The 21,526-nt window shown below is 39.0% G+C and overlaps 1 protein-coding gene across 1 annotated transcript in view; it reads left to right on the plus strand.

The window, feature by feature from the left end:
* LOC124357942 (myotubularin-related protein 13) overlaps positions 1 to 21,526 on the plus strand; it is an 89,198-nt gene that overhangs the window by 44,412 nt on the left and 23,260 nt on the right. Inside the window, 9 exon segments of the mRNA XM_046810077.1 lie at positions 2,636 to 2,804; positions 3,842 to 4,091; positions 6,163 to 6,358; positions 6,495 to 6,628; positions 9,085 to 9,260; positions 9,384 to 9,417; positions 9,419 to 9,554; positions 10,497 to 10,680; positions 14,289 to 14,485. Of these exon segments, the coding sequence (XP_046666033.1) occupies positions 2,636 to 2,804; positions 3,842 to 4,091; positions 6,163 to 6,358; positions 6,495 to 6,628; positions 9,085 to 9,260; positions 9,384 to 9,417; positions 9,419 to 9,554; positions 10,497 to 10,680; positions 14,289 to 14,485 (1,476 nt within the window).

Here is a 21,526-nt window from a genome sequence, read left to right on the forward strand (position 1 = left end):
AACAAAAACTAAACTCTTTATTGAAAAAAACACACAAAACTTGTTATTATTCTTGATCAAACTCCGCCACCTAAAATGCGAGTGCCTCCGGCCGAAGGTGCTTCCGAAGCTCGCGCTGATGTCAACGAAAGAAAAACATCCCTCGAGATAGTATCTATCAGTAAATATAATTCTAGAGGGGCTGATCAGAAATATAAATTGAATTGTAATGGAAAGGCAATTATGTACCGTGCAAAAAACTTAAATAATCATGTGATGCCGCGCGGCCTGCCGTAATCGGGATTCTCGAGAAAGATAAGATAACAGCGACCACAATACCGATCACAATACCTGGAAATGCTTGTTGATTGATGGAATGTTAGTTCTGTTACTCAAATACATCGTTTTATAACGTTCTAAGTTCATTGAAAAAAGTTTAAGCGAATCTGACCTCATTAACAATTGATAATCTTTGTAAGTTTGTAATTTTGTAATTAAAAAGTTGTTTTTTCGTTCTACAATGTTTGTTTATAATATATCTATAAATTTATATTTTTGTGTTCTTCATACTGGTGTGGTTGGTATAATCCCAAAGTACCGATTTGTATAGTGTCAAATATTGATTTGTGAATATAGTGTAACATTACATACAACGTCCATGCAAATTACAAAAACTGTGCCCGTGTCACATTTAGTGAAAAAAATCATAACTGGACTTCTATATAAGGTAGGCTTTTGAAATTTTGGAATTAGGTTAAGGGTTAGATATAGTTTACCAGGATATAACAGGAAATCAGCATATATTTTTTTTTAACCACTTATCTGTGCTAAAAAAAAATGTTTTTTGGAAATTTTAAATTTTTTTTTCTTAATTTTTAACTTTTTTATAAGTTTAAATTACATTTATGCAACTAAAATTTACGAACAGAACAAGGGCATTTCATAATCAAAATAATGGTAAAAAATCATCAATATCTGTTAAAAAATAAAAAAGTTATGATACATTTAGTGGAAGCTTGCAAAACTGCTGAAAATGCCCTTGGCGTTTCTGGGTAGTACTTTTGGAAAATGGGCTGGCATGCAAAGGGTTAAACTAACAGTACAGTACAGTAAAATACACACCTCAAAACAATTAAGAGATAACTTTTTGTAAGATAATAGTTTGTACTTAGTTTATTTTGTGATATCTAACACTTATTTTTTATGTTTAAAGCTTTATACTAGTAGTCAAGCACAGAATACTAAAAGTTAAAGAACATCAAAACAAAGTGAAAATATCTTTTTTTATTAAATTTTAAATGTAATAAATGATAATATGTTCTTTGAAATTGCACACTAAATATCTCATGTTACCTCCTTTGCTTGAGATACCTGCTAGAATACGCTGTTCCATGGTTCTAATGAGTGTCTGAAGCTATCTTGAGACAACTGCCTCCATTCTTCTCATAACGCCATTTCCAGCTCATACAAGGTTCTGGGTTGGTTTGGCCTGTCCCAGATGCTTCTCCCAAACGTGTTCAATTGGATTTAGGTCTGGACTGCAAGCAGGACACTCCAATACTGGTACGTCCAAGTACTGTCGAATTACTCTCGCTGCGTGTGATGGGGCTCCGTCTTCAATATATAAAAAATCTTGGCCTACTCATTCTACTCTTGGACGAATATGGACGTCCAACATCTCATAACTTTGGGCTGTTAAACTATCGTTTCGGATCACTAAAAGGTCTGTTCGATCATCAATTGTTATTCTGTCCCACACTAATATTGTGTCCCCACCAAACAGAAGCCTAGGAGTTACACAGTTAACAAACCGCTCATTTCTTCTTCTCCAAACTCTAATACGGCCGTCATTACCAAAAATTGTAAATTTGACTCTTCTTTGTATTGTAAATAAATTATAAATTACCTACGCCATTGTCTCAACTGCCAATGCCTATGGTCTCTTGCGAACTACAATCTTGCTCTTTTATGACGTGTGATCAATCACAGCACTTGGACAGGTTTCCTAGACCTCATTCCAGCTTTCCGGAATCGATTTATCACAGTTTGGGCTGATATATGAGTTCCAGATGCTTGACTAAGGTCATTTTGAAGTTTTCCAACAGTTGGAAATCGATTACAAAATGCATTAACTCGTAAAAATCTGTATAGTGAACACCTAGGGACCTTGCCCTGGTCTTCTACAAAGAGTACCTTGCTTCTAGTACTAATTCCACAATCTTGAAACCACTGATTGACTAACACCTAAGAGTTTACTAACATCTCGTTGGGAAACACCTTCTTCTATCAAAGTAACCGCTCTGCTGACCTGTTTCGGACAGAACCCGTCTAAAACCCACCATTACAATGAAAAAGAGAACAACCGTAAAACATCAACTGATCAAAATCTAAACTGATTTTTCTCATCTCATTCTTGTTTGGACCTGATAAGCAAATCAGCAGAATTAATTTTAACAGTACTATTCTGTAATAAAACAAAATACATCCTCCTTATAAAGATGCTGCGTGTGTTTGTGGGTAAAGTATAACTGTCCTGTGTTATTTATGTTATGCTACACCATGGAAGAGAAGTGATCCCACAATTGTTTTGAGGTGTGTAGTAGAAAGTAAAACAAAAAATGATGATACTTATGATCACAACACAAACTCTGTGCAGACAAGCAGACACAGTTGGTGAACAGTGAGGAGTCCACTCTCTACAGCCAGGCTATCCACTACGCCAACAGAATGGTGTCGCTGTTGGTACCCCTGGACATCGCCAGCAAGTCGCACAAGATGGACAGTAACCACCTGGATGTTGAGAGAGTCAGTAACATCACCAACAGGTGACGTACCTTTGTAGCTCTCAGCAATCTATCCAACAGCTTGTGGTGCAAATTAGTTTTTTTTTACATAATTGCTGTAACTTAAATCCATCGGAAAATAAATTTATTACTGTTTGGTTCCTAAAAGTTTGATTCGGTGTGTTCTGCAAATTTTGAACTGTTGAGAGTGGATTATCTATATTTTGAATTTGATTTTTCTTTGATATTTGCCCTGACATAAGACAATGGAATTTGATTTATAAATAATTAACTACTGAAAATATTTGATACGAAACAAAAGGATTATAACATATATACATCTACAACACTAAAAAAGTTTTTTATAAATTGTAAAATATGTACTCGTACTACTTTTTTTTCAGTACGCATACATACTGATGTTTGATGAATTATTTGGGCAAGAGGAATATCAGATAATGATGAATTGTTGTCACTGTCATTATCAATTTGTTCACCACCCAACTCACATTCCTCCGGTTTTTAATCATCCAGACTACCAGACAACAAATCTGACAATGAAATATCATCATGACCTTCATTTGCCTATATGTCACTTTCATCAACACAACTAATATTTTCGTGAACCATGGTTCACGTATATCGTATTTGAACAACAAGGATCGCCCATTTCACAACATAACAATAAATTATAAACAACTAGGCTACATAATAACCTAGCAACAAAGAACGTCAAGGCCGTGCAGTGCGTCACCAACTGCATAGTCCGTCAGCTGTATGCTGTGTGGCAATTTGGATCGATATCAGATGACAACAAGTAATATTATGAATATGAAATAAATTGATAATTATGAGTAAAGGATTCGACTGATGCAAGTTATGTCTTTATAACTTAAACGGTTTTCACGTAATAATAGGGGAAAGTTGACCGACGGCTGTGCCGTCTTTATCAGTTCACAAGCGTTATTGATGAACGTCTGTGCAGTCGGTCATCAGTTGGAAGGTTAAAAAGTCATCTAGCCACACTATGTGATTAAACATAAATAAATTGTGTAAATAACACATGTGCTGTCCGGCAGATCCAGTATAGCGGAGAGTGACGGCAGTGCGGACGCAGAGTCAGGGTTCGAGGAGCAGGACTCGTCCGAGGCAGGAGCCCAAGTGGTGCGGATGGTGTCCAGGTTCGTGGACAAGGTGTGCACAGAGGGTGGTGTGAGAGCAGAGCACATCCGCAGTCTGCACCAGATGGTCCCTGGTGTTGTGCACATGCATGTGGAGACCCTGGAGGCTGTGCACAGAGAGAGCAAGAGACTTCCACCCATCCAGAAGGTAACTCCTCAAACAGTCTGTCACTGAAGAATGTATAAGTAGAAGTTGAGATAATTTCATCTCTATTAGCATCTCATTTTGAAGAATATTCTTTTCAAGACATTGGATGTCAAATCGTGGATGGCTGTACTTTGCTTAACTGCCTCACACACATAATTTTTGTATATTCACAACTTTTAAAGAAGCAATGCTCTTTGGCATAACTAAGCTTGTTATTTTAAAAGCAAGATTATTTTTAAATATTTTAGGCAACCTAAAGTAGTGCGGAACCTTACGCTCTAAGACTGTAGCAATTCCAGAATTATTCACTCTCATACAAAATTTTTTAAATGCTTAGGTAATAATTATGGACTCATTATGTGTTGTGAAGAGGTTAAAAAAAGTGATTATTGAATATAGATCGAGTTCATTTGCCACAATAATAGTGATAATAATCTTTATTTCAGTGTTTGTTACAATAAAGGTTTCATGCAATAATATGAGTAATTTACTGAAACCTTATATCTGTGGACATGGAGTTACTACTTCTAATAACTTTACTTTAATAGATTATAAAACACAATTTATCGATGGTTAAGTTTTTAACAATTGTAGAGTGAACAGTTTGCAATAAGTATTCTTTTTTTCTAAAAACTATAATGTTTAAAAGTTGATTAATTTCTAAAGATAGGTTCATGAGAAATTTGGCCTCAATGTATGAATTCTTTTTTTAAATATTCTAAGCAATGACTAAAGGTATGGCAAACTCATTCCTCGATCTAGTGTTATAAGAATGATTCATTCCCAAACAGCTAATGCTAGACTTATTATTTTGTACACATGTTGCATATTCTTCATACAGTGCAAAAATGTTTTGGATTCCAAGTTCACGAAAATGTGATCTTACTGAATGGACGTTTTTACACTAGCCGAAACGTCAACAGCACAGCAGTAGTAACAAAAAGTAGTTAGCCCCTGAAAAATGTTCCCCATACTATTTCCGAGTAAGGTACCAACTTCGTTCTTTTCTCAAGTGCTGAGCTCATCCTTCCCATCTTCCAATAATTTACATATTTCTTTCCACGACTTTTCTCTAATTACTTTATGTATAGTATTCCCTTTTGTTTTATCCTACAAATACGGATGCGAATTATCTTAAACAATAAGAGTTATAATAAATTACGTAACAAGAAGAATCTCTTACATTACAATTTAAAATACACAAATTTTACGATAACATTGCAAAACAATAAAACCAACTACGGTCTAGACTTAGATATCAAAGAAACCCTACAATATTTATAACTTGCCCAGCTTGATATCAATAAGTAACTCCTTTGGTGAAATGGAGGAAAGAATTCTCCCCATGCGTTACCAGGAGCAAAACCCACATGTTGAAGCTACTTAAACAAATCTCGTCACTTGTGAGAAATATATTACATAATTTCCTCATATTCATCGCCATTTTAAAAGTCTCAAAATATTGGTTACTTCATGTTGTTTATTGTTTACGTTAAAATAACTAAAAAGAATACAGAGTGTAGGTTGCTTATAAAGTCTACCCTAGTCGGCGATGAATAACGAAGCAGTTCAAAACAAACTCCCATCTTCAATCATTTCGACATCAGAGACACCAAGACTACAACAAATAGTGCAATTTAGGTGAAGAGGTATTCTCACCGTCTCATCAGGTGCAATAATTGAGTGCACTACGATGTTGGCTGACCCAATCCCAAAGCATTTTTTGGATCCCTTTGGACGAACATGACTCCAGATTTCAGGAGTCAAGTCTGAAGCAGCATTAGATTTCAGATGTTACACGTAAGAGGAAGGTGAACTGTAGCTAAATTCAACATTCGCAGCGAATCAGCCCTTTCCACTATAGCTGCTTTATGCATAAAAATGTGTTAGTACCAAAATGTTACATGTTTTATTAGCTACTTTTCAGTAATTTTATGCTAAAATAAAAGAATAATTTGCAAACCCTATTTTTTCTTTAAATTACTTTAACCAAAATTCCAATTTTAAATTGTAGTAAATGAAATCTTGTTGTTAGACATATTAATGTACAACTGTGTATTGTTGTTCACAGCCCAAGATCCTTACACCAAGCATGCTGCCAGGAGAGGAACCGTTGTCAGAGGGTCTCCGAGTCTATCTGCTACCAGACGGGAGGGAGGAGGGGCTGGGGGGAGTGGTGGGGGGACCTCCCCTGCTGCCTGCTGAAGGAGCCATCTTCGTTACCAACTATCGCATTGTTTTCAAGGGCACACCTTCGGATCCATTTGGTGAGACTTGAAAACTATGTTTTATTAGAGGGTTTACACTTCAGATTCAGAATTGCACTGCAGTGTTAAAATAGATTAAGTGGATAATTATTTATTAAGAGTAAAACACATTGAGAGGTGAGGATTGTGTTTGCAGCGTGTGAACAGCTGGTGGTGAGAGCGTTCCCAGTGACATCTCTTACCAAGGAGAAGAGGATCTCAGTGCAGTATCTGGCCCACTTGGACCAGTGGCTGCAGGAAGGGCTGCAACTGCGCTCCTGTACATTCCAGGTAGCCTACTTAGATATTTATAAGTATTCAAACTAAATGATTGGTTTGTTTTTATATTTGTCTACAGTAAAATTTATTTATAATGAAAATTACTGTTTATAGACAATAGACAAATATTTATTGTACAATAAATTTTCTGTTATCACAACGTAATAATAAACTGGTACATAGTCAATTATTAAAACTACATAACTAAGCTTATTCTAAAACATTACTTTTGATACATATTTATTGATATAAAAACGTTATAAAACATAAAAAACGTTGATTAACCTGTTGGATCCCGTAGCCGCACAGTTGCGACTGAGGCAAGTGTGCAGTCGTGGCCCGTTGCCGTACTGTTGCGGCCGTGCGCAGAGCGTTTTATTTTTGCGTTTTCTTCAACTCAATTCGCTAAATTAAATGACGTTCAATATACTGGGTTACTCGGGGAGAACACTGGCTTTCTCGTGAGGTATATTTTGTTTCGCGCTACGATACTTGGCAGCCTGTTTTTACTCTAAACGTCGAGGCGTTTCAGCCGGTTGCTGTTGTTTGTACACAATAATTATGGCTTCGCGTAAGCATGAGTTGTTTGATCAAGATATTAATGAATTATTGGGCAGTGAGTTTAGTGAACTATCTGATAGTGACGACGAAAGTGATGTGGATATTTTCAGTCGTGTAAGAAGTGGTGATTTTATTTTTAGTGAACTAGTTCGTGATGCAGACTTCAACCACGATTTAGGTTATCTCGATGAACCAGTACCAGGACCATCAGGTGATACTGTTTATTCTAATAATCGTCCAAATAAGCCTACTTTGGATAGTGTTGACTTGGTAATAAACGAGGTAGTTCAAAATTATAATCCCAGAAATGACTTTACTGGTAATGAAGGAACTGAATGTAGGCCTAACCCCAAACGTAGAAAGCTACCTCCAATTACCTATCCCAATTATCCCAATTATCTATAGGAACTTTTAGGCCTAAACCATACTCTGGACCATGTAAATAAAGTTTCGTTCTAATATTATTTATTTAGTTTGTTTATCCTAGTCTTATTGATTTATAAAAAATAAACTTACACTTGGAATCAAAATATATATATATATATATATATATATATATATATATATATATATATATATATATTATATATATATATATATATATATATATATTATATATATATATATATATATAAATTTAAATATGTATATTTGAATTTAGAAATATCAATAATATGAAATAAATAAACATAAAAATAAAACTTATGAGTATATGATTATGCAGATGCAAAAAATAACTATAATGCAAAGTAGTAACCAAGTGCCAGAAAAAACCCGGGCCAGCAGATGCCCCTGTGCTGCCATAACCCGGGACTCAGCAGGTTAAATCCAAGGCTTAAACCCATTTTACAATTTTTTTTAAAGATATATTTTTATAATTCGTTTTCATCATAAACTGTCTTTAAAGAATTCATTTACACTGTAACATATTTTTTGACAAAGTGCTTCTTTTAATTTTTTGTAAATGTATATAAGAGAAGTTTTTTTATATAACTGTGGAATATTAATATATAATTTCAAAACTAGATAAAGAAGAATAGTTTCAAATTTGTTTAGTTTATGTGCTGGATATGGAAACAAATTACAATTTCTTGTGTGATATCTATGATTACATTTGTATTTTTAAAATTGATCAGGATTCTTATGTACCAATTTAAGCATTAAAAAAAATATATATATACTACATGGCAAAGTAAGGATGTTAAATTCTTTAAATAACGGTTTACATGTTGTTCTTGAGTTGTAATGACCTATTGTTCTAATAATTGATTTTTGACTAATAAAGAGTTTTTGCACATCTGAGCAATAACACCACAAAGTAATTCCATAACTCAACATTGAGTATACATGGACACAATACACAGCTATACCAACTTCCAAAGATGTTATTCTAACTATAAAACTTAGGAATTACCAGATGTAAGTTTTTTTAATTTTTAGTCTATCTGTTTCTTTGTACTTGTTTGCTTCGAATCCTAGTTTCTTGAGAAGTCTGTAAATGAAAACTACACTCTGATCTGATCCATTTCCAAGCCTAATGTAATAATCCGAATATCACAAATAGCATCGGTAATCACAATATAGCCATTGGGTACGAGACAAAATGCGGTAGAAACATCTATCTGCAACAAATCGCTAAATCATACTGAAGTATTGTAGCATTGCGTGGTATCACCAGAATGGCCAGCCACTTTGAATGTACTTATGAACAATGTTCAAATATAGTAGAGATTTAAAAATAGGGTGAATATAAATAATTTTAGGTAGGCACGAAATGAGATTATAGACAAAATTAGAATAGTAGTTTGGTTTGTTGTTGTGCAAAACCTTATTTAGTTTGATTGGATAATTTCTGGACACCTTGTATTAACTGCTTATCAGTTGTTATGAATGTTGTTTTTTTCTAGTTGCTGAAGGTAGCATTTGATGACGAGGTGACGGCCGAGAGTATAGAAGGGTTCCGCAAGCTGATACACAAAGTCCGACACCCTCCGCACATATTTCACCACTTTGCCTTCACAGGGCAGGTGGTTGTGTCCCAGACACCCCTGCACAAGGATAAGGAGAAGAATGCCACACTGAGGTACTTTACCCACATCGGTTTCATATTGGTCGTTTACTATTAACGTGGTAACTATGCTGACATTAATATTTGCATGATTAAGTATTTTCTCAAATTATTCCGGTGTTGAAATAATTGTTTCAGGGGTTTCGCCAAGAAAACATTGCTCAAAACGGCCAAGAAAAGCCGGTTTCAAACAAAAAACATCATCCAAGCGACAAAAATACGTGTTGCCAAATGTAGGCAACAATGTCAAGTACATGACTTCACCCAGCCGAATGAATCTCCCCATGACTGACTTGGATGACCTCTCAGGTGTTGTATACTTTTATCCAATTAATTGTCTTGTCAAATTTGGCTTAGTGTCTACTGTGGTATTTTTTTCATCATCTATGTCTTCTTTTACTAAACGTACGAAGTCGTAAAAGTCTGTTTTGTTCTTGTACATCCATTATCACACTTTATAATAAATTAATATTTACAACTTTAATTCTGACATAAAGTGGAATAAAGGTAAACTATCAAGTCACTCATGTAGTTGTATATAATCAAATTTACGATACTAAAATCCCACAAGTGCTCTTTTACTGTCAAAGTCACTGCACTTTGTATGTTTATGCCTGATGTCATCAAAATGCCATGTTATTTGAAAAAATAGTCTGGTTATAGAATATCAAGTTGTGGGGATGGACAGTCTTGTTATTCTATTATCCTTTTGACACTACGCAATCAGTAGAAGGATATAAAATATTTACACTTTTCTAGAACAAGAAAATTTGTCTATGGTATCTTTCAATCTAAACTTTAATGCTAATAATTTTGTTCACCGTTTTCTTAAAGATAAACTTGTTAAATTTATGTAATTTATAGTTAATTTAATCCACATCTGTACTCATGTAATTGAGTATGATTCTTAGGATGACTACCATACTTTTCCCACTATGTAACTTAATTTTGAAATAACATTGAATCAAAGAAAAATATTCTTGCATCATTTGACCCAGTCTCCTCCTCCCTCTCTCCCTCTTCCCCCCTCTGTTTTGTGATGTACTCAAGTATAGTTGATAATTAAATGGTGTTTTTCCTCTATTATGGTTTGTTCCTTTGTTCTCCAATAAATAAACTTCATCCTATTATGTTTTCAAAAACTGATTATTAACGACAACACAAGATGTACTTTAGATTATTTTAAAATTATATATTTCTAAGTTTTCTATAGAAATAGTTATAGGAAGCAAGGCCTAATGGATGTTGCAGTAGACGAGTTTGAAGCGGTGATCCCAGCCGGCCTGGTGACCGACTCGAAGACAATGGAGAGGCTGGCCGAGCGCAGTTATGTCCGGGACTGGACCAGGCTGGGGCTAGTCACTCACTCCAACAGCAAGAGCAAGGAGCCCTTCCGTCTCACATCTGTCAACAGTGCCTACATGATGTGTCGCAGGTATGAATCAGGAGCAATAATCAGTATCTTTAGTAGCCATTCACCTATCACCTTCATTAATTATTAAAACTAAATACAAATACATGTAAAAGAAGACCACAAATACAAATTTCATAAGTTTAATATGAATATGTAATTTTTTGTATACTAACCTATGGTTATTTGTATATCATCCTCTAAAAATGTTCTTATAAAGTAAATGCAGATGTTCATCGAGCCAATCACATAAATTTTTATTAAATGTACATTTTCAGACTAATGAGCAAATAAATGTACCGTATACTATCTAAGTTTATTAAATTAAGACTATGTACATTATTTTTGGGGTATCTGTGGAAAGTTCAGTGTGATAGGAACAAGAAGTTCCATGTTTTTATGTTGAGAGGAAACCTTCTCCTGTCCTGACAATTAAGAGCTGGAAGGAAGTTGATTACCCATCAGTGCCTACTATTGCGAGATCATTTGTGCCTCATATCTCATTCAAAACCTTATTCTTAGTTAGGTCAGCAGTAAGCTCTTTAACATCGGAGATGACTTCTTTAAGTGTGGCTCCTGAACAATAGAATAGAATAGAATGGCTTTATTGACTCTTTATCAATGTACATTGCAATAGACAACATCAATAAAACGTATTTCATAAGATCATGCACCATTTAGCAAGTGATTACTACAGATAGTACACTTGTCATTAAAAAAATTTAATATAGGTTAACTACACAATAATTTTATTTTCGTAAACCATTAAGAGTTTAAAAATTCACTAATATGAATAAAAATATTAGAGTATAAATTAAGAACACAATAGAATAAATAAATAAAAACACAACAGTATTAATGGATTAATACTTAATACAGCAAGGATTAATACTTCTCCTCTGGCCTTGTCCCGCTGAGGTGTCCGATGAACATCACCGGGCTTCAAGGTTGGAGGGTTTCCGGTTTAAGAGGCCTAGTACAAGTACTAGTCTTTTTCCTTTAATCTGTCAATCTTGATGTATCTAGCCACTGGTCTATTCAATAGAAGGAAGACACTATCTTTGTGGACAAAGATCCCATAATCTTGATCACCACTAACAAAAAATTCAGAAGAATTCATTGGTGGACTGAACCTGGTTAATTGGGTATTCTCTTTTACATTTAGAATCGTGAAGTTCAAAATTATCATTATCATGGTAATTAATTTAATTTTCATTTCTAATTTAACAATTTCTCTTCCCTCCATAAGTACTAATTCCTTATTTTACTTTATTTTGTACTTATTTATTTTAAACATTCTTATCACTTGTAAGCCTCCTATAGATCACTGTTCAAAGTGTTCAATTGTTTCAAGTTGGACATGATTCGATCAGAAATTTTTTTTAATTTTATCAAAACAGTAACAAAAGATATTCATTCTCTGATAGGCTACTGACTACGTCATGTTACAGCTACTGACTATGTCACGTCACAACTACTGACTATGTCATGTTACAGCTACTGACTACGTCACGTCACAACTACTGACTATGTCATATCACAGCTACTGACTATGTCATGTCACAGCTACTGACTATGTGACGTCACAACTACTGACTATGTCATGTCACAGCTACTGACTATGTCATGTTACAGCTACTGACTATGTCACGTCACAACTACTGACTATGTCACGTCACAGCTACTGACTATGTCATGTCACAGCTACTGACTATGTCACGTCACAACTACTGACTATGTCATGTCACAGCTACTGACTATGTCATGTCACAGCTACTGACTATGTCACGTCACAACTACTGACTATGTCACGTCACAACTACTGACTATGTCATGTCACAGCTACTGACTATGTCATGTTACAGCTACAGACTACGTCATGTTACAGCTACTAACTACGTCATGTCACAGCTACTGACTACGCCACATTACAGCTACTGACTATGTCATGTTACAGCTACTAACTACGTCATGTTACAGCTACTGACTATGTCACGTTACAGTTACTGACTACATCATGTTACAGCTACTGACTATGTCACGTTACAGTTACTGACTACATCATGTTACAGCTACTGACTATGTCATGTCACAGCTACTGACTATGTCATGTTACAGCTACTGACTACGTCATGTTACAGCTACTGACTATGTCACGTCACAACTACTGACTATGTCATGTCACAGCTACTGACTATGTCACGTCACAACTACTGACTACGTCATGTCACAGCTACTGACTACGTCATGTTACAGCTACTGACTACGTCACGTCACAACTACTGACTATGTCATATCACAGCTACTGACTATGTCATGTCACAGCTACTGACTATGTCATGTCACAGCTACTGACTATGTCACGTCACAACTACTGACTATGTCATGTTACAGCTACTAACTATGTCACGTCACAACTACTGACTATGTCATGTCACAGTTACTGACTATGTCACGTCACAACTACTGACTATGTCATGTCACAGCTACTGACTATGTCACGTCACAACTACTGACTACGTCATGTCACAGCTACTGACTACGTCATGTTACAGCTACTGACTACGTCACGTCACAACTACTGACTATGTCATATCACAGCTACTGACTATGTCATGTCACAGCTACTGACTATGTCATGTCACAGCTACTGAATATGTCACGGCACAACTACTGACTATGTCATGTCACAGCTACTGACTATGTCATGTTACAGCTACTGACTATGTCACGTCACAACTACTGACTATGTCACGTCACAACTACTGACTATGTCATGTCACAGCTACTGACTATGTCATGTCACAGCTACTGACTATGTCATGTTACAGCTACAGACTACGTCATGTTACAGCTACTAACTATGTCATGTCACAGCTACTGACTACGCCACATTACAGCTACTGACTATGTCATGTTACAGCTACTGACTATGTCATGTTACAGCTACTAACTACGTCATGTTACAGCTACTGACTATGTCACGTTACAGTTACTGACTACATCATGTTACAGCTACTGACTATGTCACGTTACAGTTACTGACTACATCATGTTACAGCTACTGACTATGTCACGTTACAGTTACTGACTACATCATGTTACAGCTACTGACTATGTCATGTTACAGCTACTGACTATGTCACGTTACAGTTACTGACTACATCATGTTACAGCTACTAACTATATCATGTTACAGCTACTGACTATGTCATGTTACAGCTACTGACTATGTCATGTTACAGCTACTAACTACGCCACATTACAGCTACTGACTATGTCATGTTACAGCTACTGACTATGTCACGTTACAACTACTGACTACGTCATGTTACAGCTACAGACTACGTCACGTTACAGCTACTGACTATGTCACGTCACAGCTACAGACTACGTCATGTTACAGCTACTGACTATGTCATGTTACAGCTACTAACTACGTCATGTTAAAGCTACTGACTACGTCATGTTACAGCTACTGACTATGCCACGTCACAACTACTGACTATGTCACGTCACAGCTACTGACTATGTCATGTTACAGCTACTGACTATGTCATGTTACAGCTACTAACTACGTCATGTCACAGCTACTATGTCACGTTACAACTACTGACTATGTCATGTTACAGCTACCCCGCACTTGTTGTGATGCCGAGCGCAGTCAGCGATGACAGTCTGCGCAAGTTCTACCGCTGCTATCGTCACAGCAGGTTCCCAGTCATCACGTGGCGACACCCGCGCAACAAGTCTCTGCTACTGCGCGGTGCAGGCTATCACGGCAAAGGTGTCATGGGCATGCTCAAAAGTACACACCCCTCCTCTACTGGTATGTGATTGCATTTTACAATACTATAGATTATGTTGTGAATGGTGAATATAAGATTTTGCTAGTATTGAAAGAGAAATATTATCAGTTCTATACAATTTGGCTTTAAATTTTTTATGAAAACTATAGACAGAATTTTTTTACTACAACTCTCTGGAAACCGTAGGTGCTGTTGTGATATACACAATTAATAACTAGTGTCACCAATAGTCTTGTAAGGGTTAACTAAATGTAATATTGGTATTGCAGTATAGTACCGCAGAGGCTGTGTATGAAGATCATATTAGTCATTTGGGTTTAAGTAGTGCACCATTCATTTTTATCTGACTAGTAACGTTTGTGTTTTGTTAAGGACCTAACAGATCCTTCTTAAAATCATGTTGTCTGTCAATACGTCTCTGCAATAACTTTGGATAGAAAGGTCCTAGAGACTTGAAACTTGGTACATCTGTTGGTTTCGTTTGGTCAAAGGAAAAACTCTATTATGTTAAGCTGTTATGAAGCTTATTATGGTCTGTCATGCCCTTTAATTCTCTATTATATCAGTTTAGAAAAAACTGTTTTATTAGAAAAAAATAAATACAAATAAAGAGATCAAATGTGTCAGCATCAGTGTTATCTGTGTAGGTGTATCAGTGACAGAGACCAGTTCTAGCCTGGAGCAGGAGAGGTATCTATCTGTGCTGGTGAATGTTACACCTCTGTCGGTACAACGTGTCAGACGTGGAACATGTCAGACTCCAGTCTCAGTATAAAGTGTTGTTTGTGTAGGTGTATCAGTGACAGAGACCAGTTCTAGCCTGGAGCAGGAGAGGTATCTATCTGTGCTGGTGAATGTTACACCTCTGTCGGTACGACATCAGAGGTGGAACATGTCAGACTCCAGTCTCAGTATAAAGTGTTGTTTGTGTAGATGTATCAGTGACAGAGACCAGTTCTAGCCTGGAGCAGGAGAGGTATCTATCTGTGCTGGTGAATGTTACACCTCTGTCGGTACAACATCAGAGGTGGAACATGTCAGACTCCAGTCTCAGTATAAAGTGTTGTCTGTGTAGGTGTATCAGTGACAGAGACCAGTTCTAGCCTGGAGCAGGAGAGGTATCTATCTGTGCTGGTGAATGTTACACCTCTGTCGGTACAACATCAGAGGTGGAACATGTCAGACTCCAGTCTCAGTATAAAGTGTTGTCTGTGTAGGTGTATCAGTGACAGAGACCAGTTCTAGCCTACGTGGTGAATGTTACACCTCTGTCGGTACAACGTCAGACGTGGAACATGTCAGACTCCAGTCTCAGTATAAAGTGTTGTTTGTGTAGGTGTATCAGTGACAGAGACCAGTTCTAGCCTGGAGCAGGAGAGGTATCTATCTGTGTTGGTGAATGTTACACCTCTGTCGGTACAACGTCAGACGTGGAACATGTCAGACTCCAGTCTCAGTATAAAGTGTTGTTTGTGTAGGTGTATCAGTGACAGAGACCAGTTCTAGCCTGGAGCAGGAGAGGTATCTATCTGTGTTGGTGAATGTTACACCTCTGTCGGTACAACGTCAGACGTGGAACATGTCAGACTCCAGTCTCAGTATAAAGTGTTGTTTGTGTAGGTGTATCAGTGACAGAGACCAGTTCTAGCCTGGAGCAGGAGAGGTATCTATCTGTGTTGGTGAATGTTACACCTCTGTCGGTACAACGTCAGACGTGGAACATGTCAGACTCCAGTCTCAGTATAAAGTGTTGTTTGTGTAGGTGTATCAGTGACAGAGACCAGTTCTAGCCTGGAGCAGGAGAGGTATCTATCTGTGCTGGTGAATGTTACACCTCTGTCGGTACGACATCAGAGGTGGAACATGTCAGACTCCAGTCTCAGTATAAAGTGTTGTTTGTGTAGATGTATCAGTGACAGAGACCAGTTCTAGCCTGGAGCAGGAGAGGTATCTATCTGTGCTGGTGAATGTTACACCTCTGTCGGTACAACATCAGAGGTGGAACATGTCAGACTCCAGTCTCAGTATAAAGTGTTGTCTGTGTAGGTGTATCAGTGACAGAGACCAGTTCTAGCCTGGAGCAGGAGAGGTATCTATCTGTGCTGGTGAATGTTACACCTCTGCCGGTACAACATCAGAGGTGGAACATGTCAGACTCCAGTCTCAGTATAAAGTGTTGTCTGTGTAGGTGTATCAGTGACAGAGACCAGTTCTAGCCTACGTGGTGAATGTTACACCTCTGTCGGTACAACGTCAGACGTGGAACATGTCAGACTCCAGTCTCAGTATAAAGTGTTGTTTGTGTAGGTGTATCAGTGACAGAGACCAGTTCTAGCCTGGAGCAGGAGAGGTATCTATCTGTGTTGGTGAATGTTACACCTCTGTCGGTACAACGTCAGACGTGGAACATGTCAGACTCCAGTCTCAGTATAAAGTGTTGTTTGTGTAGGTGTATCAGTGACAGAGACCAGTTCTAGCCTGGAGCAGGAGAGGTATCTATCTGTGTTGGTGAATGTTACACCTCTGTCGGTACAACGTCAGACGTGGAACATGTCAGACTCCAGTCTCAGTATAAAGTGTTGTTTGTGTAGATGTATCAGTGACAGAGACCAGTTCTAGCCTGGAGCAGGAGAGGTATCTATCTGTGCTGGTGAATGTTACACCTCTGTCGGTACAACATCAGAGGTGGAACATGTCAGACTCCAGTCTCAGTATAAAGTGTTGTTTGTGTAGGTGTATCAGTGACAGAGACCAGTTCTAGCCTGGAGCAGGAGAGGTATCTATCTGTGCTGGTGAATGTTACACCTCTGTCGGTACAACGTGTCAGACGTGGAACATGTCAGACTCCAGTCTCAGTATAAAGTGTTGTTTGTGTAGGTGTATCAGTGACAGAGACCAGTTCTAGCCTGGAGCAGGAGAGGTATCTATCTGTGTTGGTGAATGTTACACCTCTGTCGGTACAACGTCAGACGTGGAACATGTCAGACTCCAGTCTCAGTATAAAGTGTTGTTTGTGTAGGTGTATCAGTGACAGAGACCAGTTCTAGCCTGGAGCAGGAGAGGTATCTATCTGTGCTGGTGAATGTTACACCTCTGTCGGTACAACATCAGACGTGGAACATGTCAGACTCCAGTCTCAGTATAAAGTGTTGTTTGTGTAGGTGTATCAGTGACAGAGACCAGTTCTAGCCTGGAGCAGGAGAGGTATCTATCTGTGCTGGTGAATGTTACACCTCTGTCGGTACAACGTCAGACGTGGAACATGTCAGACTCCAGTCTCAGTATAAAGTGTTGTTTGTGTAGGTGTATCAGTGACAGAGACCAGTTCTAGCCTGGAGCAGGAGAGGTATCTATCTGTGCTGGTGAATGTTACACCTCTGTCGGTACAACGTCAGACGTGGAACATGTCAGACTCCAGTCTCAGTATAAAGTGTTGTTTGTGTAGGTGTATCAGTGACAGAGACCAGTTCTAGCCTGGAGCAGGAGAGGTATCTATCTGTGCTGGTGAATGTTACACCTCTGTCGGTACAACATCAGACGTGGAACATGTCAGACTCCAGTCTCAGTATAAAGTGTTGTTTGTGTAGGTGTATCAGTGACAGAGACCAGTTCTAGCCTGGAGCAGGAGAGGTATCTATCTGTGCTGGTGAATGTTACACCTCTGTCGGTACAACATCAGAGGTGGAACATGTCAGACTCCAGTCTCAGTATAAAGTGTTGTCTGTGTAGGTGTATCAGTGACAGAGACCAGTTCTAGCCTGGAGCAGGAGAGGTATCTATCTGTGCTGGTGAATGTTACACCTCTGTCGGTACAACATCAGAGGTGGAACATGTCAGACTCCAGTCTCAGTATAAAGTGTTGTTTGTGTAGGTGTATCAGTGACAGAGACCAGTTCTAGCCTGGAGCAGGAGAGGTATCTATCTGTGCTGGTGAATGTTACACCTCTGTCGGTACAACGTCAGACGTGGAACATGTCAGACTCCAGTCTCAGTATAAAGTGTTGTTTGTGTAGGTGTATCAGTGACAGAGACCAGTTCTAGCCTGGAGCAGGAGAGGTATCTATCTGTGTTGGTGAATGTTACACCTCTGTCGGTACAACGTCAGACGTGGAACATGTCAGACTCCAGTCTCAGTATAAAGTGTTGTTTGTGTAGGTGTATCAGTGACAGAGACCAGTTCTAGCCTGGAGCAGGAGAGGTATCTATCTGTGTTGGTGAATGTTACACCTCTGTCGGTACAACGTCAGACGTGGAACATGTCAGACTCCAGTCTCAGTATAAAGTGTTGTTTGTGTAGGTGTATCAGTGACAGAGACCAGTTCTAGCCTGGAGCAGGAGAGGTATCTATCTGTGTTGGTGAATGTTACACCTCTGTCGGTACAACGTCAGACGTGGAACATGTCAGACTCCAGTCTCAGTATAAAGTGTTGTTTGTGTAGGTGTATCAGTGACAGAGACCAGTTCTAGCCTGGAGCAGGAGAGGTATCTATCTGTGTTGGTGAATGTTACACCTCTGTCGGTACAACGTCAGAGGTGGAACATGTCAGACTCCAGTCTCAGTATAAAGTGTTGTTTGTGTAGGTGTATCAGTGACAGAGACCAGTTCTAGCCTGGAGCAGGAGAGGTATCTATCTGTGCTGGTGAATGTTACACCTCTGTCGGTACGACATCAGAGGTGGAACATGTCAGACTCCAGTCTCAGTATAAAGTGTTGTTTGTGTAGGTGTATCAGTGACAGAGACCAGTTCTAGCCTGGAGCAGGAGAGGTATCTATCTGTGCTGGTGAATGTTACACCTCTGTCGGTACAACATCAGAGGTGGAACATGTCAGACTCCAGTCTCAGTATAAAGTGTTGTTTGTGTAGGTGTATCAGTGACAGAGACCAGTTCTAGCCTGGAGCAGGAGAGGTATCTATCTGTGCTGGTGAATGTTACACCTCTGTCGGTACAACATCAGAGGTGGAACATGTCAGACTCCAGTCTCAGTATAAAGTGTTGTTTGTGTAGGTGTATCAGTGACAGAGACCAGTTCTAGCCTGGAGCAGGAGAGGTATCTATCTGTGCTGGTGAATGTTACACCTCTGTCGGTACAACATCAGAGGTGGAACATGTCAGACTCCAGTCTCAGTATAAAGTGTTGTTTGTGTAGGTGTATCAGTGACAGAGACCAGTTCTAGCCTGGAGCAGGAGAGGTATCTATCTGTGCTGGTGAATGTTACACCTCTGTCGGTACAACATCAGACGTGGAACATGTCAGACTCCAGTCTCAGTATAAAGTGTTGTTTGTGTAGGTGTATCAGTGACAGAGACCAGTTCTAGCCTGGAGCAGGAGAGGTATCTATCTGTGCTGGTGAATGTTACACCTCTGTCGGTACAACATCAGAGGTGGAACATGTCAGACTCCAGTCTCAGTATAAAGTGTTGTTTGTGTAGGTGTATCAGTGACAGAGACCAGTTCTAGCCTGGAGCAGGAGAGGTATCTATCTGTGCTGGTGAATGTTACACCTCTGTCGGTACAACATCAGAGGTGGAACATGTCAGACTCCAGTCTCAGTATAAAGTGTTGTTTGTGTAGGTGTATCAGTGACAGAGACCAGTTCTAGCCTGGAGCAGGAGAGGTATCTATCTGTGCTGGTGAATGTTACACCTCTGTCGGTACAACATCAGAGGTGGAACATGTCACACTCCAGTCTCAGTATAAAGTGTTGTTTGTGTAGGTGTATCAGTGACAGAGACCAGTTCTAGCCTGGAGCAGGAGAGGTATCTATCTGTGCTGGTGAATGTTACACCTCTGTCGGTACAACATCAGAGGTGGAACATGTCAGACTCCAGTCTCAGTATAAAGTGTTGTTTGTGTAGGTGTATCAGTGACAGAGACCAGTTCTAGCCTGGAGCAGGAGAGGTATCTATCTGTGCTGGTGAATGTTACACCTCTGTCGGTACAACATCAGAGGTGGAACATGTCAGACTCCAGTCTCAGTATAAAGTGTTGTTTGTGTAGGTGTATCAGTGACAGAGACCAGTTCTAGCCTGGAGCAGGAGAGGTATCTATCTGTGCTGGTGAATGTTACACCTCTGTCGGTACAACGTCAGACGTGGAACATGTCAGACTCCAGTCTCAGTATAAAGTGTTGTTTGTGTAGGTGTATCAGTGACAGAGACCAGTTCTAGCCTGGAGCAGGAGAGGTATCTATCTGTGCTGGTGAATGTTACACCTCTGTCGGTACAACGTCAGACGTGGAACATGTCAGACTCCAGTCTCAGTATAAAGTGTTGTTTGTGTAGGTGTATCAGTGACAGAGACCAGTTCTAGCCTGGAGCAGGAGAGGTATCTATCTGTGCTGGTGAATGTTACACCTCTGTCGGTACAACGTCAGACGTGGAACATGTCAGACTCCAGTCTCAGTATAAAGTGTTGTCTGTGTAGGTGTATCAGTGACAGAGACCAGTTCTAGCCTGGAGCAGGAGAGGTATCTATCTGTGTTGGTGAATGTTACACCTCTGTCGGTACAACGTCAGATGTGGAACATGTCAGACTCCAGTCTCAGTATAAAGTGTTGTTTGTGTAGGTGTATCAGTGACAGAGACCAGTTCTAGCCTGGAGCAGGAGAGGTATCTATCTGTGCTGGTGAATGTTACACCTCTGTCGGTATAACGTCAGACGTGGAACATGTCAGACTCCAGTCTCAGTATAAAGTGTTGTTTGTGTAGGTGTATCAGTGACAGAGACCAGTTCTAGCCTGGAGCAGGAGAGGTATCTATCTGTGCTGGTGAATGTTACACCTCTGTCGGTACAACATCAGAGGTGGAACATGTCAGACTCCAGTCTCAGTATAAAGTGTTGTTTCTGTAGGTGTATCAGTGACAGAGACCAGTTCTAGCCTGGAGCAGGAGAGGTATCTATCTGTGCTGGTGAATGTTACACCTCTGTCGGTACAACGTCAGACGTGGAATATGTCAGACTCCAGTCTCAGTATAAAGTGTTGTTTGTGTAGGTGTATCAGTGACAGAGACCAGTTCTAGTCTGGAGCAGGAGAGGTATCTATCTGTGCTGGTGAATG

Source organism: Homalodisca vitripennis, chromosome 3, assembly GCF_021130785.1.
Source record: "Homalodisca vitripennis isolate AUS2020 chromosome 3, UT_GWSS_2.1, whole genome shotgun sequence".
Taxonomy (NCBI): Eukaryota; Metazoa; Arthropoda; class Insecta; order Hemiptera; family Cicadellidae; genus Homalodisca; species Homalodisca vitripennis.